The 20,990-nt window shown below is 41.7% G+C and overlaps 1 protein-coding gene across 1 annotated transcript in view; it reads left to right on the top strand.

Annotated features, from left to right (window-relative positions):
• The window catches only part of SMPX (small muscle protein X-linked), a 50,496-nt gene that overhangs the window by 10,767 nt on the left and 18,739 nt on the right, over positions 1-20,990 (top strand). The window contains exons 3-4 of the mRNA XM_020883022.2: positions 4,975-5,061; positions 11,607-11,754. Of these exons, the coding sequence (XP_020738681.1) occupies positions 4,975-5,061; positions 11,607-11,741 (222 nt within the window). The 3' untranslated portion in view covers positions 11,742-11,754. The remainder of the gene's footprint in view (positions 1-4,974; positions 5,062-11,606; positions 11,755-20,990) is intronic.

Genomic DNA, 20,990 nt, shown 5'->3' with positions numbered 1-20,990 from the left:
AACAAATATGCAATGGGAGGAAACTCCAAAAGCCTGAACACTAAAAAGAGAAATGGAATGGGGACCAAAAGGAGGGGGAGATCAGAGGACAATGGCTCCGGAAAGCAAAGTGGAGTGGGATTGTCAGTACTCAGTGGCTGGCAGCGATCAGAACCCAACCCATTGGGTAAAGATGTCATTGCATTGTAAGTCACACAGGAGTGGCTTTGGAGGGAATATTGTTTCCAGAATTCTCGGGCTCAAAGCCCAGAGCCAAGCAGGAGAACAATACAAATAATTAAGGGACTGGTGGAATTAACTTACAGGGAATTCTTTCTGCTTTTCTTTACCTGGTGAGATCAAGTGTAGTATTCATTTCACATCAGATAGGTCTATTATCAGGGAACTGTATCCTGTTCTGGCAAAAGATGATCTAGTAGATTTTTTCCATTCCCAACTTTGAGGATGTAACAAATTATGTATAGCTTGGGAAAGTGATGCACTGGGTCTGCTGCGTCAGAGGCATATTTAAAAATATCTAAGACGAATGCATCTCAAGGACAGAAAAAATGCTAGAGAATGTGTTACAAAAGAAAAATAAAAGCCCACTTCCTTTACACTTATGAAGAATCTATATAAAGAAGGAAGTCCAACCTTATATATATCAACCCAAGGTCATTGATTTCTATGTTTATTTACTCTTTCATAAAAATGTAGCTCATATTCCAAACTCATTTTGAGTAGTAAATACGATGCTCAATTTGCAGATGGAAAAATCAAGTCATTGAGAAGGTATTTTGTTTGTGTTCAAACAGAGCAGGACACTGAAAGAAACGAGAACATGACACAATTCTCCCACCAATGGAATAAAAACAGAGAGCTAGAGGTCTATACATTTCTATGAAATTAAAATTATAAGGAATTTTCCTATGGCTCTAGTTTAGCCTATAATTTGTCACTCAGATATCACCGCCCTACAATTATATTAATGAATCATCTCTAATCATTTACAAAGCACTCTGCCGACATTCCCTTTGTGTGTATGTTAACAACTGGATACTTGTCATGTTCATAGGCTGCTGTGGATCTCTGTCAATATTTCCTGTTAAAAAACCCATTTAGGTTCCTGTTTTTTTGAGTGACGCCTTAAAGATGAAAAAGCATCAAGCCAGTTAATTAATGGCTCATTTTTCAGTGTTCTTTTGACACCTATTCTAGAATTATCCATTTGTGTGCCCCTTTTCCAAGGTCATTCTCAAGGTGTGATTTTGCAATTTTAGAGCAGGTTTAGAGAAAGTGAGAGTGGTTAGAGTTAACTTTAGTCAAGTGAAAAGAGCTCTTTGGAGAGGAGTTTGATAGAGTGAAAAAGTCTGTCCCTAAGGTCAGGGAATGTGGATCTGGAATCTTGGCTTTTCCTTGAACTGTTTGAGTGACACTGAGTATGTCAACTAACCTCTGTGAGGCTCAGTTTCTTTGTGAATAAAATGAAGATGACAGCCTGAACCTCAGAAGTTTGTGGTAAGGATGAAAGTGTGGCGACAACCTAGGTTGAATCTTGGGGTTTGGGGTGAACATGGCAGTTGGTGGGGGTGGGGGGAGAGGCAGTCACTGTTCCACAATATCACCACCAGGTTAAGGTGAAAGTTAGTCCCAACCCAACTCTGCCACTTTGTTAACACACATTTGTTAGCAAACAAGCAGAAACCATCTACAGAGTCTGTCTGTGAGCTGGATGAAGCCTCACCTCTAGTCCCTTTAAGTGCTCTGGGTGACTGCCAGTTTGCATAAAAGATTCCTGTGGGGATTCTGTTGCCCCAGGCTGGCAGCTGTAAGCTGGAATTCCTCATTATCAATGACTGGAGACAGGCCCGTCTGGGGATCACTCTTCTGAGCTCTGAATCTAAAGATGCAAGCTATAGGCATCAGATTCTTACATTGTGTTCAGCAGTGTGGGAAAGTTCTCGCAAATATTTCAACCACTCTACATATCTTAACCTCCTCCACCTTCATCAAGAGAAGCCATTTCTAACATTCATTTCATTATCTCACCTATTTTTTCTGCAAACATTAAAGTCTCAGGCATTGGTAGAGATGAGGCTAACAGAAAACACTTGAAGCAGCAGCCTGGAGAATGCGGTCTTAGTGATATTTTATCACCTAACCACCCCAGGAAGATGAACTCCCAGTTAGAGCAATGGAGTTCCCTACAACTGCAGTTTAAACCAATCTGTGTATATAAAATATCACACTGTCTATGCTAAAGTGGTTAAAAGTAAATTACAGACATCTTAACCATGGCAGAGTGAACACTTTAAACGTACATCAATACTCATCCACTTAGGGATGATCTCTTTCAATGGTTGTCAGACTGGGCCCCAAGTTCCTTGGAACTGCTTATGGCCCAGGGCTTGGGGGAAGGAGGTGGGATCTGGGCGCCCCATCACCTTGGCCAGAGCAGGTCCATCTCCACTGAGTCTGCATTTTAGATAGTCTCACCATGTTTTTCTTAAAAGAAGGATTCCATGGACAAGAGGTTTGAAAAGTGGCTCAGACAGTAAAGCATCTGCCTACAATGCGAGAGACCCAGGTTCAATCCCTGGGTCAGGGAAGATCTCCTGAGAAAGGAAATGGCAACCCACTCCAGTATTCTTGCCTGGAAAATCCCATGGACAGAGGAGCCTGGTAGGCTACAGTCCACGGGGTCGCAAAGAGTCGGACACAACTGAACGACTTCACTTTCTTTCACTATCAATGAAGCCTAATATTCATATTAAACAAATATGAAAGATATGACTCAGAGCAGTTGTCACTTTTCCAAGCAGAGAGTAGCTGTAGCCACTCCTAGCAGTGAGCTCTTTTTTACTACCATAGGCCACCCATGGACCATGGAGAGGCCACATGCATTGCTAAAATCAATCTTTGAGCAAGAAAAGGTGGCATTTCCTGACCATGAGCTTTACTAAATACATTATCCTGGATGATTTTTACATGTTCCGTTACTGAAAACCACAACCTACCGTAGAGTATACACACTTGATTAAACGGGTTAGCTTACTAATCTTATATTGCAGAAACAATATGCTAACTTGAACTTCCTATTAGGAAGATGCCCTCTGTAGATGCTTAATAAATGGGTAAGGATGGTGGTGATCTAATTAAACTTTTAGCCAGTTAACTTTTTTCCAAATAACCCCTATATCAACTTTTCCCCTCTTTCACCCAAACTGTAGTAATGGAAAGTTATTGATTCAATATATATCATCCTCAGTGAGTCTTGTTTACATTGTTTTGATCTTATTTCAGGACCCTAATGATATTTCAACCAATCTAAGACACTGTCTATTGTAAAACACCAGTATTTTATGTCTTGCTAAGACATAAAACCAATGCACCTATTAAAAATTAAGATACCATTGCCTGTAAGGCACTCTGATTTCAGAGATATTAAAAGAGGTGCATTTTGGAATTCATGAAGTATGCTACCATATTTGCCACCATATAAGACATACTTTCCCCCTTGTCTTATGCTCCCCCTCCTCCCTCTTAAGGCCACCTGATGCTTCCAGTAATCAGAGAAATAGCATAGAAGGCTCAGCCTTAGTATTTGCAAAATGCTTCCCTCTAAAATTGTGTTGTGATTATATTTGGACATATTTGATACATACTGACCCCAAATACTTCTTGGAATATTTTTGCCCTAGGAAAGGTGATGGACCTCCCTGGATACGTACCACAAACACTTTTCATCTGTTTCTTTTCTGTGGGATCAGCCTTATTCTAGTAGGGAAGAAAGTTGTAAAGCCTCTATGTGGAAAAGTCACACAGAACAAGATATAGATCCTCCATGTTGCATGAACATGGACACTGGATACTTTCTGTGTCTTGAGTTAAACATTTCCCTGGCAACAGAACTCATATCAGGCAGTTTCAAATACCACACTTCCTAATGATTCCGTTTGCTGTGGTACCAAAATTGTCTAAATTGAGTCATAAGGTAACAAAATATTTTGCTCCCTTTGCTCAGGCATCATTTTCATTCATAACATCAAAGTGCAACTTCAATTTTTCAAGCCCACATATCCAATTACTCATAAGGCAACACTTTTATCTCAAGTGGAAAAAAATACATTCTGCCTTAAAGAAAAGTCTTAATGCTTGTTTTATATGAGTGATACTCCTGGGTAAAGATGTTTTTGGTCTACATTAAACATTCTTGCCTTTTGATAACAGATGAAATATGCACAAAATTCAAATTTACATAGTCTTTTTCCCAAGTCTGAATTACTGAGTCATTTATTTTCCTTACATAATTTAATGTTTAGCATATTTAGTGTGTTCTAGAAGGTATTTTATTTTTACTAATGGATGGAAATTAGTATGTCATCTTGAAGGAGAAGAATCTATGAATTGTGATACCAATGAACTTGACTTTCCAGCACTTTCCTCATGCACTGATCCACACAGTGGTGTGTCAGGGAGAAGGTAAAAGAATGTCAATTACAGAGACCTAAGGAAGTGTGAGAATAGCCATAGGACATTATGGGAAGGAGGAGGTGGTTTAGGAGGTGTCATTGCCCTCCTCCTGTGGTAAATCTGAAGGCAGCTGAAGGAGGACTAAGGTGTGGGATGGTTTGTGTAAATGCCATTGCCTCCTCTCCTAGAATTATGTGTTCCTTCCTCATCCCAGAGAGCAGAAAATATTAAGTATCACAGGAGGGCAACAGCCAGAACAAACTGTCTTCCAATTCTTTCAGCCAGTAGGGAGCTATGAAATCACTGCACAGACCTAAGGATGAGTACCACAAATGTGGAATAAATGGAAGTCAAATTATCCTTTGCATATTTTTGTACTGTCATTATAGCAATTTTCTGGAGGTGAAAAGCTTTAAAGATATACTTTTCAGATTTGTTTTGCCTGACAATAATTACCATCTCAGAATGTTATTGCCATTTCTTACTTCTCTTAAGCAAAATCTTCCCTGCTTTCTCTTTTAGGCAAATATCAATATTCCAATGGGAGCCTTTCGGCCAGGAGCTGGGCAACCCCCCAGAAGAAAAGAATGTACTCCGGAAATGGAGGAGGTGAGGAAAACTGAGGTGGCAACTCAGTACCATCTTTCTCCTCCAATATCCCGACTAGACAGGGCCCAGGGGCAAGGCGAGGGCCAGCCTTCCAGGAGGAGGAGGGCACAAGTGGATGTGGGTCAAGGAGTCATCACATAGAACACACATTTCTTTGGCTTTCTTGCTCAGTCCGCCACTGAAACACTTCCCTTCAGCTGACTCTAAGTGCCTGGCCCAGGTACTTGAAGATGCTGAGTTTGGCATCTAGTTTATTTATTCATTGTGTATGTCAGCTTGTGTGTCTGCTTGTGTGTGTGTGTGTGTGTGTGTGTGTGTGTGTGTGTGTGTATGTGTATATGTAGGGGGAAGTGGAACCTCTCAGATGCTCTTGGTTCAGTAGTAGTCGCGAGCTTGGTAAGTTTTCACTCCAAAGCTTTTATTGAATTGAGCAGGATACACTTAGTACAGCTTCTGATGAGCGATGAACCCCGGTGGGAATGCAGGTAATAAGCACATTAAATTACTTGTGGATTCAAACAGAAAGCCCCAATCCCTGGATACTTCCTTTGAAAAAAGAAATTTGCAAAGGAGTCTATCAATTTCTGTATTTACCGCCTCCAATTCTTTACCTTTCCTCCAAATTCAAATACCCAGTCTTCTAAAATGGAGGCTAAAATTCATCATGGGTACAAATAATAGAGAATAGTTCCCCATCCAAATGTTTATATCTTTCCTCTATTATGACTTTACTGATGAAACTTGGAAGGTCTGAGTCTGAAAAAACAGTTAAGGTCTTGGAGCAATAAATAAAGTCACAGAGCACTGCAAACTGTATTTTGTTTTTTAAAAAATGAAAAGACTTCTTTAAACTTTTGTAGGTGACCTTTTTAGTATTTGGTCCAAAAGAATCAGCATTTCAAAATTTCCTAATAAAACTTTGGTTATCCTGCATCTAACCTTTTTCTTTCTCATAAATAATTACTGATGTGGTCCTAAATTAGTGGTTCCAGCCCCCTATAAAGAGAAAGATAATTTTTGAAAGGAGATAGAATATTTGAGTGACATCACTAAGTTCTGGAATTTCAGTCACCTTTGATGAGTAACATTTTGAACATAAAAGCTGAAAAAATCCAGCCCTACTCTGATTTAATGGTAGATAATTTTGAGTTCTGCTGCTGCTAATCTGGCCACCAGTTAGCTTATGATCATGAACTCTCCTTTTGAACCTCTGTTTGCAAAATACGATCCCCCACATTTCTCCAAGGGTCTCTGTGAGGAAAGAGTCAGTGATATAATGGACATGGCATAACCTAGCAGGTATTCAGTAAATGACTGTTCACTGACTGACTGAATTATCCAATTTTTATGAAGGACTCCTGGGCCTATTATTTTGCATGTTGTAAGAAAATAGCCCAGGGAGGTGGAAGGGAGGGCAGAAAGGCATTCTTGCCACATCTCCATTCATCTGTTTTTCTTAATTTCTTAATTAATTCGGTTTTCTTCCTGTGCTTCCTCCTAAGCTGTGTCTGTCACTGTGTCCGGCGATCAGCTGCAAGGTAGCTTGACTCTCTTTTCTCACTAAATTGACTGACATGACTGCTGTTTTGGAGGCGTGCCCCTCATCTCCCTCTGTGGTAGACATGGCCCTCACTTCTTTACATCTGGTACTCTCTCCACGAGTGTCCCGGTTAGGAAATCTGCTTTTACCCTTGCCCTGTTTCCAGTCTGATGGTTCCAGCACATTCCGAAATAGCTAAAGCCTGATAATAGCCTGGGTTTGAAACCTATTTTATGACCACATAAACAAATGGCCAACTGACATGCTTTGTGGGATAGAGGGAGCGAGGTATCCACCGAGATCCGGAGACCCCAGGAATGTTTCCTGATTGAGCTACATCTTTTTCGTGGGGCTCATGGATCAGGAGGCTGGCGAAGGGTGGTATCCCTTACTGTAAGAGCTTGTGGGATCTTTGGGAGGGGCGGTATCTGGGCTGAACATTGGAGTAAGGGTCTCATGAAAACAGTATTGCAGGGGAACAGTTAGGTGCTTGGCTTGGCTACAAGGCCCGAGCCACCTTTTGTCACATAGTTTGAATGGGATAATGGAATCTGAATTCAACTAACCTGTACAGCCCTGCTTTTCTACTACTATCCAGTTTAAAACCTTGGAGTTGCTCACTTTCTAAGATTTAGGATTCATTGTCTAGCTTTGCATTAAGATAACTACTGTCTAAAGTCAAGGGCATAATATACTATCCCTGAACAGAACAGGCCACCTCGGTCACAGCCAGGAACTCCCCCATTTCAATTCTGCCACCACCTCAGATGTAAAGAAGAGGAGGGACCCTAGCAGGAAGCCAGGATGGCGCATGTGACAAGGCCTGTGAGCACTGGCTGGGCCTCCCACCCACCTACGGTCTCTGTGAGCCCTTGTTCTGCTTGCAGAGCTGGAGTGTGCTCTCCATCTGCTCGGCCCAGCCAGAGCTTGGCGTGTGCCTGACACAGAAGCTTTACAACCAGATCTTAAAAAGCTGGGCTGGTCTTTTGCCTAAGACAATGCAGCTGCTTGATTAAAGTGATCTGAAGGATACTGACAAGCCCCTACTCTGTCTCCCAAATCTTACTTTTGACTCAAATTCCATCATTATCAAGCCACAAAGTAGCACATTGGGATTTTCTGTTCATTATTTCCCCCTCCACCTGGTCTCTTTACACGATGCAAACACACTATTGAATTCTGGTCTCACTACTTTCTAGCTGTGAGGCCATGGGCAAGTTTCTTACCCCTCCCCCCAGTCTTGTGCCTCAGTTTCCTCAACTGCAGAGCAGGGATAATAATGGTTGTGGATTGAAGACTGACGTGAGGATTCAATGTGTTAGTAGTGCGCTTGCCGTTATTATTCAGTCTTCAGTGGTTGAGCATAATGAGCACATCCGGCTGTAGTGTTGTACAGAAGATAATTTAGGGGAAAATTCAGTGAGGGCACCTGGCAGTAAAGAGGAAGAGGAAGGTGAGATAGCTGGAAGATGGTTCATCATTTTGCTCGATTTTACAAATACTCTGTCACCCCCAAAAGGGACATTTCTGTTTGACAATAGCCATTCCTGAAACTGGGACTGGCATGGAGGTTGATAAGCTGTCTCTCAAGTTTTATCTAAAACCAAAGAATATCTTCCATGTTCTTTATCAATTCAAATATCTACTTACAAAAGAAAAGAGAGCGTACTCAGCCAAATGGCGCCATCTGGACCCTGCCTGTTCATGCCTTAATGTATTATAATTCTTATGATAACAAATTCATAGAAAAAAATGGAATCTGACTTGCATTATTTTTTAAAAGATGAGAGAAGATTCAACTTCCACTACTAACCCCTTCCTGAGTCAGTGTCTTAAAACCTACTTCTTAAATATATCCACTTATAACTTTCCATTATTTGTGACCCTACCAAATCAAGAGCTAAAAGTTTTACCTTGATAAATAAAAATCACAGTGCACTGAGGTTTTAATAAATTTACAGGAAAATGCCTAATGTCCAATATTTTCATCCTTTAACTGTGTATGTTCACAGAATAAATCTTTGCACCCAGACACATAACTGTACACATCGGCTTTAGGTGTTAATTGTGGTAATATAGCACATTTTGAAATTAGAAATTGTGACTCATCCGGGAACTTAACAGAAGGAATTAGAAATATTTTTCTCCTTCATGCTTCTGTATTAAGCTCTATCCACCTAACAACCATGGGAATGTTTATAAGTGAGGAAACAATTTTCATCTCACCACTACACATATATTTTCTAAAAAGAACACCTTACAGCCTTGTTAAAAATTTCTTTTCAAAAGCCTAACGAAGAAGGTTTCAGAATACCTTGTCCTCCAGGTGGAGCTTTAACAGTTTTATCTACTGCTTCTAAATCTGCATTTATAAATGATGGATGTGTGCAAAGGATGCAAGGAAGCTGAGCCTATGGCTCTGTACAAAGACTCGGGGAAACAACATTCTGCAGGTATTTACAAAGGTCGAGTTGACGTTGCATGACTCTATCATTCGTATGGGTGAAACGTTAGCTATTTCATTAGCACTGTGCCAGAATCCAAGAAAATGACCAGAGGAAAAACCACTAGCCTATAGGAGAAGACAAGCACCTCACTATTTTATATTTCTACTCAGCCCTTTAAATAAACAATTTAAAAGCGTTTCTGTACATGCACCACGTAAGTGGCTGAAGTCTGGGAAGCTTTCTTCTCTTTCCCTTTAGGGTTCAGACAATTCGAGAACCAGATGTAGGAGCCCGATGGGGGCTAAAGCGCAGCATGGGCTTTACTACCCGAGTTACAGGACTGGCACACTTGTGGATACGTGGCTGGCACACGTACGGCCCAGGGCTGGAACCTGAGACAAGCGTGCGCTTTCTTACTCTTTTTCCCATAACTGAACCGGTTCACTCAGTTGCTGGCCCAGCAGGTGGAGCTCTGCCAGGCTCACAGAGAGCCTATGTTAGTCTGGTCCTCCAAGAAGCCGACCCAAAGAGGAGATTTGACGGGCAAAATATTTACTGGGGAAAACACTTGTCAGGAAACATGAGACGGTCGTGAGAAACAGGAGACCGTGATGCAGATGAAGGATTGTGGGGCGGAGAGTGGGGCTGAAGTGACCTAGGCAGCAGTGCTGTTCTCAGGAAAATTCTCGAGTCCTTCCCAGAGGAGGCCCAGGTCTCCCAGAAGCAAGCCCGCCTTCGGATCCTATGACGCTCAGCCATTGGCCACGAGCAGCCGTGGGAAGTGTGACCTCAGCATGGTGATGGGCGGGTCCCAGGGCAAAGCAGCTGGGGCTGTCATTCAATTATCCTCCCTGCAGGAAACTGATCCGAGAGGCGTGCTCTCGTGGCTGCCACAGAGATCAAATGTTCCTCCAACACCTCCAGTCCAGGGTCCCGGAGACTAGGCGCCTCACCGCTAGCAAATAGGAGGAAGGAGTTAACCAGCAACCATCTGCACTACTTAGTCGGGGTCCTAGGAGCCACGAACAGCAATGGATCTTACTGTTTTACAGCCCCTGTTAATCTGTATGTTTGGTGTGTGTACATAGAGGCATAGATTTGTCACGATAGGACATTTTCAGGATTAATCAGCTAAACAGCTATCCACAAGTGTGCCTGTGCGCTTCTGTACCAGTAACTGGTGAAAGTGAAAGTCACTCAGTCGTGTCCAACTCTTCGCGACCCCATGGACTATACAGTTCATGGAATTCTCCAGGCCAGAATACTGGAGTGGGTAGTGTTTCCCTTCTCCAGGGGATCTTCCCAACTAGGGATCGAGCCCAGGTCTCCCACATTGCAGGCTGATTCTTTACCAGCTGAGCCACAAGGGAAGCCCAAGAATACTGGAGTGGGTAGCCTATCCCTTCTCCAGTGAATCTTCCCGACCCAGGAATCAAACTGGGGTCTCCTGCATTGCAGGCGGATTCTTTACTCACTGAGCTACCAGGGAAGCCCCTACCAGTAGTTGGAGGAGCCACCAAAACAAGTACAGAATGTGCTCCTGCTCTAAAGCCACAACAGAAAAACAGAAAATGTAAAATACTTTCCAAAGTAGGAGGGGAGAGCCCTCCTCTGCCACTGCATCCTCTCCCATCCAGATTCAAAGAGGTTTTGCTTATGTCAGTTTCAGTTTGTTTCTGTACCCCAGAAACATCATTGGAACAAAGGCTGGCAGTCAATGTGCCCCAAACAAAAAAACAGAAAACTCCTGGACCAAGTCACTGTTAGAGGTGACTGTGTACTAAGTCTACAAACTCTGCCTTTCAAGCATCTTCTGATATTATGGTGTGTGTGTGTGTGTGTGTGTGTGTGCCTGTATGCTCAGTGGCTCAGTTGTGTCTTACTCTTTGTGACCCTATGGATTGTAGCCCACCAGGCTCCTCTATCCATGAGATTCTCCAGGCAAGAATACTGGAGTGGGTTGCCATTTCCTACTCCAAGGGATCTTCTGACCCAGCGATTGAATCTGTTGTTGTTCAGTTGCTCAGTCATGTCTGACTCTTCGCAACCCCATGGACTGCAGCACACCAGGCTTCCCTGTCCCTCACCATCTCCCAGAGTTTGCCCAAGTTCATGTCCATTGAATTGGTGATGCCATCCAACCATCTCATCCTCTGTTGCCCTCTTCTCCTTCTGCCTTCAATCTTTCCCAGCAAGGTGGTTTCTTTCCCACTAGATTAAATTTGGTTTTGTAAGACGCTTCTCTTGGAAACATAAATCCTTTTCACTAGTGGTAATTTTTATGAGTTATCAGACACTGTATCAGACATAGTACTCTTGTATTTTCTAAGTCATGGGGAAGTTACTTGTGTTTTTCTTCCAGCTTTATTCCTCTATAAATTGCACGAGATCTTCTTGAAACTCTGAGGGGATCACAACAGCACAAGAAAAAGTCAGTCTGCTAGAATTACACTGATGTTATTTTTGCTTTAATTTTTTTCGGCTTCATGTCCATGACCCAGAGAGACCATATGTCTTCTTCAGTGAGCTAAATCTTTCTCTTTTTATTTTTTCTTTAGGGTGCTCCTCCCGCTTCGGAAGAGGAGAAGAAGCCAATTCCAGGAGCTAAGAAACTTCCAGGACCTGCGGTCAACCTATCGGAGATCCAGAACATTAAAAGTGAACTGAAGTATGTCCCCAAAGCTGAACAGTAGTTGGAAGAAAAAAGTGAGTGAAAACCTATTTCCTTTGTCTCAAAAAGACCACTATAAAAATGGTTTATGAAACCCTTCCATGGAAGAAGTCTGGAATTCCAGAAGTGTTTACTAAGTATTGGCACTCTCACGTTAGACCAGTGCTTCTGGCACAAAGGTTTTCTGGTATGTAAACCAAACTTTGAGGCCTGTCTTATTCCCAGACCAGTCAGACGGCCACTGAGGATGTTTGCCTGCCTTCCTCTTCCTAGTCACCTTCTTAGTGAGACAGCCTCACACGTGATGATGGCAATGCTACTGTGTCACACTGATGCTGACTTACCAGGGCATTTACAAGTAACTTCTGCTGATAAGGTTCCTTTATAGTGGAGAGAGAGGAGCTGTTTCAAGTCAAAAGAACAGAACAGTATCCAGTGTTTTCAGCATAGTTATATGAAAGAATAAAGGAGTGAGAACAAAACACAACAGATTCTATGACCATAGAGTAAATCCAGGAACCTGGATGAGGAGAAAGTGACATAAGCAGGAACTGATCTGAAGCCATACACACTCGGTATTCATTACGACAGGATGAAATGAACTGATGACAGTGTCATTTGACTCAGTACTGCTCGCATTGCCAAGCTCAGATAAATATTCCAGTGTGTCTGGGATGAAGCAACAGAAGTTTCTTGTGAGAAAGCCCCCGGAAGTGAAACGAACTTTTGGTAATACTTATTATCATCACCCAACTAAGGCTGTTCAGTTAGACACATGAATTTTTAATGCAAACTTTAAAGGGTTTTTTGCTTTTATGAAATTCTTGTTGACCTAAATTTAACCCCAGTTCCAGTTGCAGAAGAATTTGATTTTGAAGATTCAAAGGAATGTGTTTTAAAATTAGTTCAGGGAGGATCCTGTGGTGTTATTCAGCAGTGAGATTGATTCTGTAGCCTTGAATCTGTGGTTACGGTAATGGAGAACAATAGCAACTCAATAAAATATCAAAACGGTACCACAATAGCCAGGATACATTTTTTGTTACTTCATTATCTCAGAGAAGATTTAATGATTCTTCCCTCCTGAACAATTTCTAATAATGCAAAATCACTCAGAGGAGCCCATTTGTCCTTATTCTATAAGAATATAAAAACTGAAACTGTCCAGGTAGTTGATCTGAATTCCTGATGAAGACAGTCACTGTTTTGAGCCAAGTAGTGATCTTTATTTTTGTAGGAGAGGTAGTAGGCTGTTTTGATTTTGAGTCATCAATTCTTCTGCAAATCTGTCAAATTTTGAGACTTCCATGGTCATGGTTTATGGTCACGGAGGGAGAGGATTTCTTAACATTGATTGATTCGCTGGAATCATAAGCAGTAAATACCCTGGACCAGCCATCATCTAGCTCCTCACTGGTTGGATTTGATTTCCTCCTTTTTGGGCTACCCCTTCGTCACCTACCCTCACTGTGTATTATTGTTCAGTGATTTAATCTAACAGGTCATTGTCTGAAAAGTGAGTAAGTCCACAGTACCAAACTATGAGGGCTTCCAGGTGGCTCAGTGGTAAAGAATCTGCCTACCACTGCAGGAGATAAGGGCTTGATCCTTAGGTCTGGAAGATCCCCTGGAGAAGGAAATGGCAACCCACTCCAGTATTCTTGCCTGGGAAACCCCATGGACAGAGGAGCCTGGTGGGCTACAGTCCATGGGGTCGCAAAGGGTTGGACACGACTCAGTGACTAAAACAGCAACAGCCAAGCTATGAAAGCCACAAGGCTCAAAGTCTAGGGTATAACTATTATAATATTCTAGACATAAGACAGAGGAGCACCTCCTTCTAGCTAAGATCAGCATTTCTTTTAAGTGAGATTTCAGAATCTTTCCATGTCCTGTGTCATGGCTAGAATTATTCATGAATATTGATTAAAAAAACACTTTGGATAAGAATCATAAAGGCTAGTGACTAGCCATTTAGAGATCAGTAATCACAACTTATGGCAAAGGACTTAGGGCCTGAACCTCCTCAGAAACCAGAACCAGGCAACAAAGGGACAACACATACTGAGTCAAGGCCAAGAAAGACAGGAGGATCCCAAATGGGGCCCTAACCCGCACTGGAACAGGCTGAGGCAGGGGAAGGCAGATATTCATTCCTGTACATCTCAGGAGTCTCCTGGTTGCTATTCAAGGTGGCCAGAAGGTGATTTAAGCAAGCCTAGGAGTTAGATGAAGAGAAAGCAGCAGCAGCTATGCCTGAAAACCAAGGGCCCTCTCATGCTCACATGCCTGCTTGTTTGTTGCATGATCAGGAATCTCCAACCCCAAGTCCACTGTCAAAAGCCACTGTCAGCCTTCTGTCTGTAGCTGAAGCAGATGCCACTTCAGACTTCACAAATAGGGGTCTGGGAACCTGGAGGATTGCTGAGGGATGTTGTCCAATAGACTCTGTGTCCACTTCTGCTCCCTCCCAACCCTCAGATCAGACCACAGGAGCCCAGTAAAGAACCTCTGTAACTAGCTTCTGTACTGTGGGCACTTCATTCTGCTCTACAAGATCTATAGATGTCAAACTTGGTCAGTACTCTCAGGATACTTTTATTTTAATGGAAATATAAATACAAAATACTTCAAAAGATAGGTAACAATTCAAGAATTAGATAGCCTCTCAGTGATTCAAGATATCCCGTGGCTTTATGACCCCCTATGACTAGTAGTCAGTAGAGCAAAGCAAGGTTATGACTCATGAGAGGGGGAGACTCACAGTGATTTGGCATCAGGGACAACTGAAAGGAGGTGGTGGGAATGGAATGATTTAAACAGAGGCTCAGAGATAATTTCTTGAGTGTAGGGGTTGTCCAGAGCATCATTAGTGGGCCAGCCTGCTGAGACCAAAGAGTTCTTCTAGGGTAATACTTCTTAGACTTTCAGGGCAGAGCAAAACAAGATCCTACAGCCCACCCACATCATCTCTTCTCTTTTTCCAGCAGTTAAAGAACTCAGTGATAACAAAGAATTAGAGAGGAACAAAATAAGTATCAAAGTAGTGGCAATGTAGCAATTAGGAGAAGGAAGATTAACAAAGATAAACCCTAAGAAGAGTTCTACAATTATGTTAATGAACACAAAGATAGCAGCAATTGAAAGCCCTGGGAGCCAGAAGCACTAGAAAGAAATTGTCCTTCTGAAGTGGCAGGAAGTCCTCCTCTCTGTGTTGGACACTGCAGCATGGCCATGTGGTGTGCGACAGCCAGTTCTGATGACAGCAGACAAAACCAGGGTTTTAGAAAAATGCAAAATTTTAGTGATTCCTAATAACCCGCTTAGTTTTTGGCCATGCATATAACTGAAAGTCTATGGAATGAATCTCCATTTTCCTGTAAGAACTGAGAAAAAGAAAGAAAGAAAGTGAAGTCACTCAGTCGTGTCCGGCTCTTTGCGACCCATGGACTGTAGCCTGCCAGGCTCCTCCATCCATGGGATTCTCCAGGCAAGAATACTGCAGTGGGTTGCCATTCCCTTCTCCAGGGCATCTTCCTGACCCAGGGATCAAACCCTGGTCTCCCACACTGCAGGCAGACTCTTTACCGTCTGAGCCACCAGGGAAGTTGGCCTGAACTGAGGGAAGCACTTGCATTTGGGAATCAGGGAGTCTTTCAAAGTCACCCAGCGGGCATCGGACCATACTTTAAGAAACATTGCTGTAGGGCAGTAAGTGAGAGTGAATTGGAATGATCTGTAACTCCTGCACACCCATATGCAGCCCCATGGTGTCAAGTTAGTCTCTATGCTGTACCCAACGTTGACCAACCAGCCTTGATTCTAGAGTTTGTAGTTTTGAAAAGAGCCATTATCATGCCCTGTTGGGGAGGCATGTCTTCTCCATCCAGCACTTTGTCCTAACTCTGGTATCACCTGTTTATGCTGTCACAATCCTTATCAAACTATTCATTTTATTTTTTAAAATCTTCTCATTATGCTAGGATATAGCTTTTCAAAGGCCGGGGCACACTGGATACATCTTGAGCATACATGCCTCATTACTGGTGCCCTGACCACAGCAAGTCTGTAGAAATGTGTTCTTACAGACCTTCCAGGTCTGTGCACTCTCTGGGAGATTACTACTTAAAAGCAAGACTAACTTTTCTGTCAAGGACTGAAGGTAACATTGTTGTCCAAAATCAGTAAAGGTCTCAGAAATTTGACTTTAATTTATTGATTATAATTTTATTTCTCTGGGAAACTGAAAAAAAATTAGGAAAAATGACAAGATTGGCTCATTTTCCTCAAAGGGGGAGAAAAATATGTAAATCCAGGAGAAAATCATTTAATTTTCAAGAGTTCTTTGGATTTATTTTTCAAAGAACATCTATGTCCAGATAAGACATATTCACCAACCAGTCATCCGGAAAGATGCCATCTCTGATTGAGGAGAACATAAGGCGTTCATTACTCCTAAATGTTAAGCATTACATATCACAATTATTCTTGCTGATTCAAAGGCTAATTCTGAGAGTGTTGGCAGAAGGGCAAATTGATGTACTCAGACACTTGATGAAGTGTGTTTAGCACCTAACAACAGACCCACAAAATACATGAAACAAAAACTAACAGAATTGAAGGGAGAAATAGACAACTGAACAATAACAGCAGGCAACTTCAGTACTCTACTTTCAACAATGGATAGAACAACTAAACAGAAGATCAACAAGGAAATTGTGTCAGTTTGTTTGGGCCGGTATATAAGAATACCATAGACTGGGTGCTTTATAAACAATAGAAATTCATTTCTCACAGTTCTAGAGGGTGGGAAGTCAAAGATCAAGGCACCAGCAGATGTGGTATCTGGTGAGAAATTGCTTCCTGTTTCATAGATGGCCATCTCCCTGCGTTCTCACACAGCAGAAGGGGCAAGGAAGCTTTCTGTGGTTTCTTTCATAAGGGCACTAATTCCATTCATGAGGGCTCCACCCTCATGACTTTTTTCACCTCCCAAAGTCCCCACCTCCTAATATCATACAGTGGATTATGCTTCAAAATATGAGTTTGGGGCAAGAGGACACAGACACTCAGTCTATAGCAGAAATAGAAAATGTGAGTAACGCTATAAACTAGTGGAACACCCCCCTCAACAACATCGGAGTACATGTTCTTTTCAGGCACACATATGGCATAATGTCCAGGACTTGTTTCATGTTAGGCCATAAAACAACTCTCAGGAAATTTGAAAGGACTGAGATCATGGCAGATATGTTCTCAGACTACAGTGGAATGAAACTAGAAGTCAATAACAGAAGGAAATTTGGGACATTCACAAGGTGTACAACCTAAACAACACACTCTTAAATAACCAATGAGTCAAAGAAGAAATCACAAGAGAAATTAGAAAATACTTTGAGACAATTGAAAATGAAAATAACAGACACCAAACTGTGGCATGCAGCAAAAGCAGTGTTTAGAGGAAATTAATAGCTGTTCAGTTCAGTTCAGTCGCTCAGTCGTGTCTGACTGTTTGTGACCCCATGAACCGCAGCATGCCAGGCCTCCCTGTCCATCACCAACTCCTGGAGTTTACCCAAACTCATGTCCACTGAGTTGGTAATGCCATCTAACCATCTCATCCTCTGTCGTCCCCTTCTCCTGCCTTCAATCTTTCCCAACATCAGGGTCTTTTCAAATGAGTCAGCTCTTTGCATCAGAGCTATTACATTTAATAGCTGTAAATGCTTACATTAAAAAAAGAGCAAAGATCTCAAATTAATGACCAGCCAATCAAATCAATACTAGCAGCTCCATATTTGGGAACCATGCCCTTTATCATCTTAGAGTAAGCTTACCCCATATCTACATAAATGGCAGATTATTCAACTGATGTCTGAATGGAAATATCAGCCATTTCAAATGATAAAATGTAATACGTTTAAAAAATCTATTTGTATAAACACTGTCACAACATAACAGAAGCTTGGAAATAAAAAGTACTCACCTACAAAATTATCATTCAGCATAGTACTCACATTGATATCTTCCCTTCCAGTTTTCCCCCTGGGTTTACATAGGAGATGCAATATAACTAAAGCTGCTAACAATATGGGATTTGGGGTAATCACCTTCTACCTTTGCGATTTTGAGCTCTGTATCTATTTCCTGGTTTCATAAAAAGCAGAAAATGGCATCCTCCTCATAGGGTTTAGGATTAGGGAGATGTGAAGGATTAGGAAGACATATTTTAAAAAGCATATCCAGGCACAGCAACTGGGATGGGGTAATTATACATAAATGGGAACTAGTTTTCCTTCAATTTTTTTTCTCAAATAGCATCATTCATAGCACATGTATGGTTTTGAATCTTTTCCCACTTCACATTTTCTCATAAGAATGTTTTTCCAGTTTTACTGAGAAAAAAATTGACATACATCACTGGCCAAGTTTAAGGCATACATCTTTATGGTTTGATTTACATATATTGCGAAATGACTATAGAAATAGGCTCAGCTTACATTATCTCATACAGATATGATAAAAATAAAGAAGACAAGAAAAAAAGAAAAACATTTTTTCTCTTTGTGATAAGACCTCACAATTTACTCTCTTAACAACTTTCCTGAATACCATACAACACTGTTAATTATCATCATCATGTTGTACATTATATCTCTAGCATTTATTGGGTTTGCCAAAAAGGTTGTCCAGGTTTTTTCATAAGACATTACAGAAAAATCCAAATGGAAATTTTGGCCGGTCCAATATTTATCTTACAGCCGATAATTTGTACCTTTGGCCACCTTCCTTTAATTATTCCTTCCACCTTCTGCCTCTGGTAACAACATGTCTGACCTCTTTTTCTATGAGAATGTGTGTTTTAGGTTCTACATATAAGTGAGATTGTATAGTATCTGTCTTTTTCTATCATAAAAATGTTTTGTGCTGCTTGTAGCTTTTGGGATTAAGATGATTTATTTTTCATAGTCTGACTTAATCATGGTTTCATAACCTTTTCCCTCTGCCAGAAGACAGAGGACTGATTTATTGTTTTACATAGAATGATACTTAAAACAAAAACAAAAACAAACCTAACAACTTCTCCAAATGTCTTCTATGTGGTTTGCTAGAAATTTTTTGTCCTCAATTTTGAAATGTTCCCTGCTTTGACCCAATTACAGATGCTCTATTCACTTTGTTTGAAGGAAATGGTTTTATGCTGAGATTTTTCACTCTCTAGTGGAGCCACATTTCTTTTGATTTGTGATGCTCTTTTTTTTTCCTGCTCCCCAATTGCTTAGGATAAAGATGAGTTTGCAATGGTTCCAAACTGCAAGGTTTTATTCATTTGTTAAACTGGTTACAGCCTGTGTGGGTGTAAAGTACTCTTGAGGGTGAATGTGAGGAGCCTTTGAGCTGATCGTGACAGTTGCTTTAAGAGCCTCTCTACAGCAAACACACAGAAGCTACCTGGATGGTTTCTATTAAAACAGAGATCTGGAAGGCCTAATGTGTGGATTCTCAGGGATTTGGAACTGGTGAAAACAGATCTGAGCCCTGAGAAGGGCACATCTGCTCTGGCCAGCTCGCTAGAAGGCAGAGGTAACTCAGGACCCAATTTTGTAGACCCTTGTAATCTGGCATGTAGATTTCCTTGGGCTAAAGGACAGTTACCACTGGCACTTGCCTTACTCCCAGTGCAACGGAACTCATTACTCTTATCTCCAGTGGTTCTGAGGATAGAGAGCAGCGTCTAGAGAGAGTCTGATTGGTCACAACTTCAGAGAGGTATGGGCTGCCACTGTCATCTAGTGGGGACATGCCAGGGATGTTGGCCAATGTCCCATGATGCTCAGGACAGCCCCGCTCCCCAACAAAGAATTATCCAATCTTAAACGTTAGTTGTGCTGAGTGTCAGTAACCCTGCCTGATCTACTTCAAAGACTGACGTCAGGACCATCTTGCAAACATTCTTTTCCAAGCAATCAATGCAATGCATTTTACAGAATGAAAACATTAATAAAAAGAGAATAGTAATTAATGGCCCAATATTTATAATCAATTCACATTAATCAGAGACTTAGGCATCAAGCACTCTTAAATATGATTCTTTTGTTAATTGATAAACTAAGTATATTTATGGTATACATGGCATATTCCTGAATTACAGTATTTGGCCTTAAACACGACCATTTTGGATAGGTTACTTTTTCCTCTCAGATGTATCAGAAAGCAGTAGGTTATCTCAGCAGCTCATCAAGTCTTTTAAAATATGAATGTTAAGCATTAAGCATTAGTAATCATCAGCACTAACATGAATGTCATCATTTTTATTGTCATCATTACATTTATTATATACTCGTGATATGCCTGACACTGTGTCCTGTACTTCACATACATTATTTCATTACTCCTTGTGCTGACTATACAGAGTATATGCTGTGATGCCCGTTTCATTTATGTGGGGGGAAGAAGGCTATGATAGTTTGTATAACTTGACCAAAGTCCTACAGCTTTGTAAGTCACAGAGGTCAGATATCACACTCCATAGCCAGTTCTTTTAATCACTAGCACCCACTGCATTCTTTAAAAATGTTCTTTTAGTTGTGGTCTTCTGGGTTTTGCCACTATTTCACTGTGTTAGGTTGCAGGAAGAACAAGCAAAGGCTTAAAAAGGATGCAGAAACTGTCATCTACACAAAGAGGTGACACCACAACTTTGACATGTTGGTGTTGGTTTATTTATTCATTCATTTGTTTGCTTGTTCATCCATCCATTCATGCATGAATTCAGTCAGTCAGTCAACAAGCATTTATTGAGCATAAAGCCTGCACCAGGCGCTGAGGATATCAGCTTTGGGGATTCAAATACGGATCAGGGAGTCTAGCCGGGGTCAGGTGAATGGGCAGAATATTGCCTGGAAGCATGAACTGTTTGCTCTCTTTAAGGGTTGTGGAAAACAGGAAGGGTTCCTTAATGTCTGTAAATATCAGAGCAAGCATGAGAGAAAGGCCAGGAGGCGAACGGAAAGGAAGGAAGGAGGGGAGGAGGAAGTAGAGGGGCGGTAGGGGCTACGCCTGGGAGGCTGTGGCCCTGGCCCGGTGCTGACAAAGCTGCGGCCAGTCCGAGGAAGGCCAGGCCTTTGCAGAGCCCGCCTTTGCTCCTGGGCTGAGCGAGGGCTTGGCAGGCATCTGTGTGTCATCAAGAGGCAGTCTCCTACCCATGAGGCCTTTTCTCTCTCATTCCTTCTCACGCTGTGTGCAGCCCACGCAGAAAACTGGGGAAGTG

The sequence above is a fragment of the Odocoileus virginianus genome, unplaced genomic scaffold (genome assembly GCF_023699985.2).
Source record: "Odocoileus virginianus isolate 20LAN1187 ecotype Illinois unplaced genomic scaffold, Ovbor_1.2 Unplaced_Scaffold_4, whole genome shotgun sequence".
Taxonomy (NCBI): domain Eukaryota; kingdom Metazoa; phylum Chordata; class Mammalia; order Artiodactyla; family Cervidae; genus Odocoileus; species Odocoileus virginianus.
The sequence above is the reverse complement of the archived record's forward strand: the minus strand, read 5'-3'. Positions and strand labels throughout refer to the sequence as shown.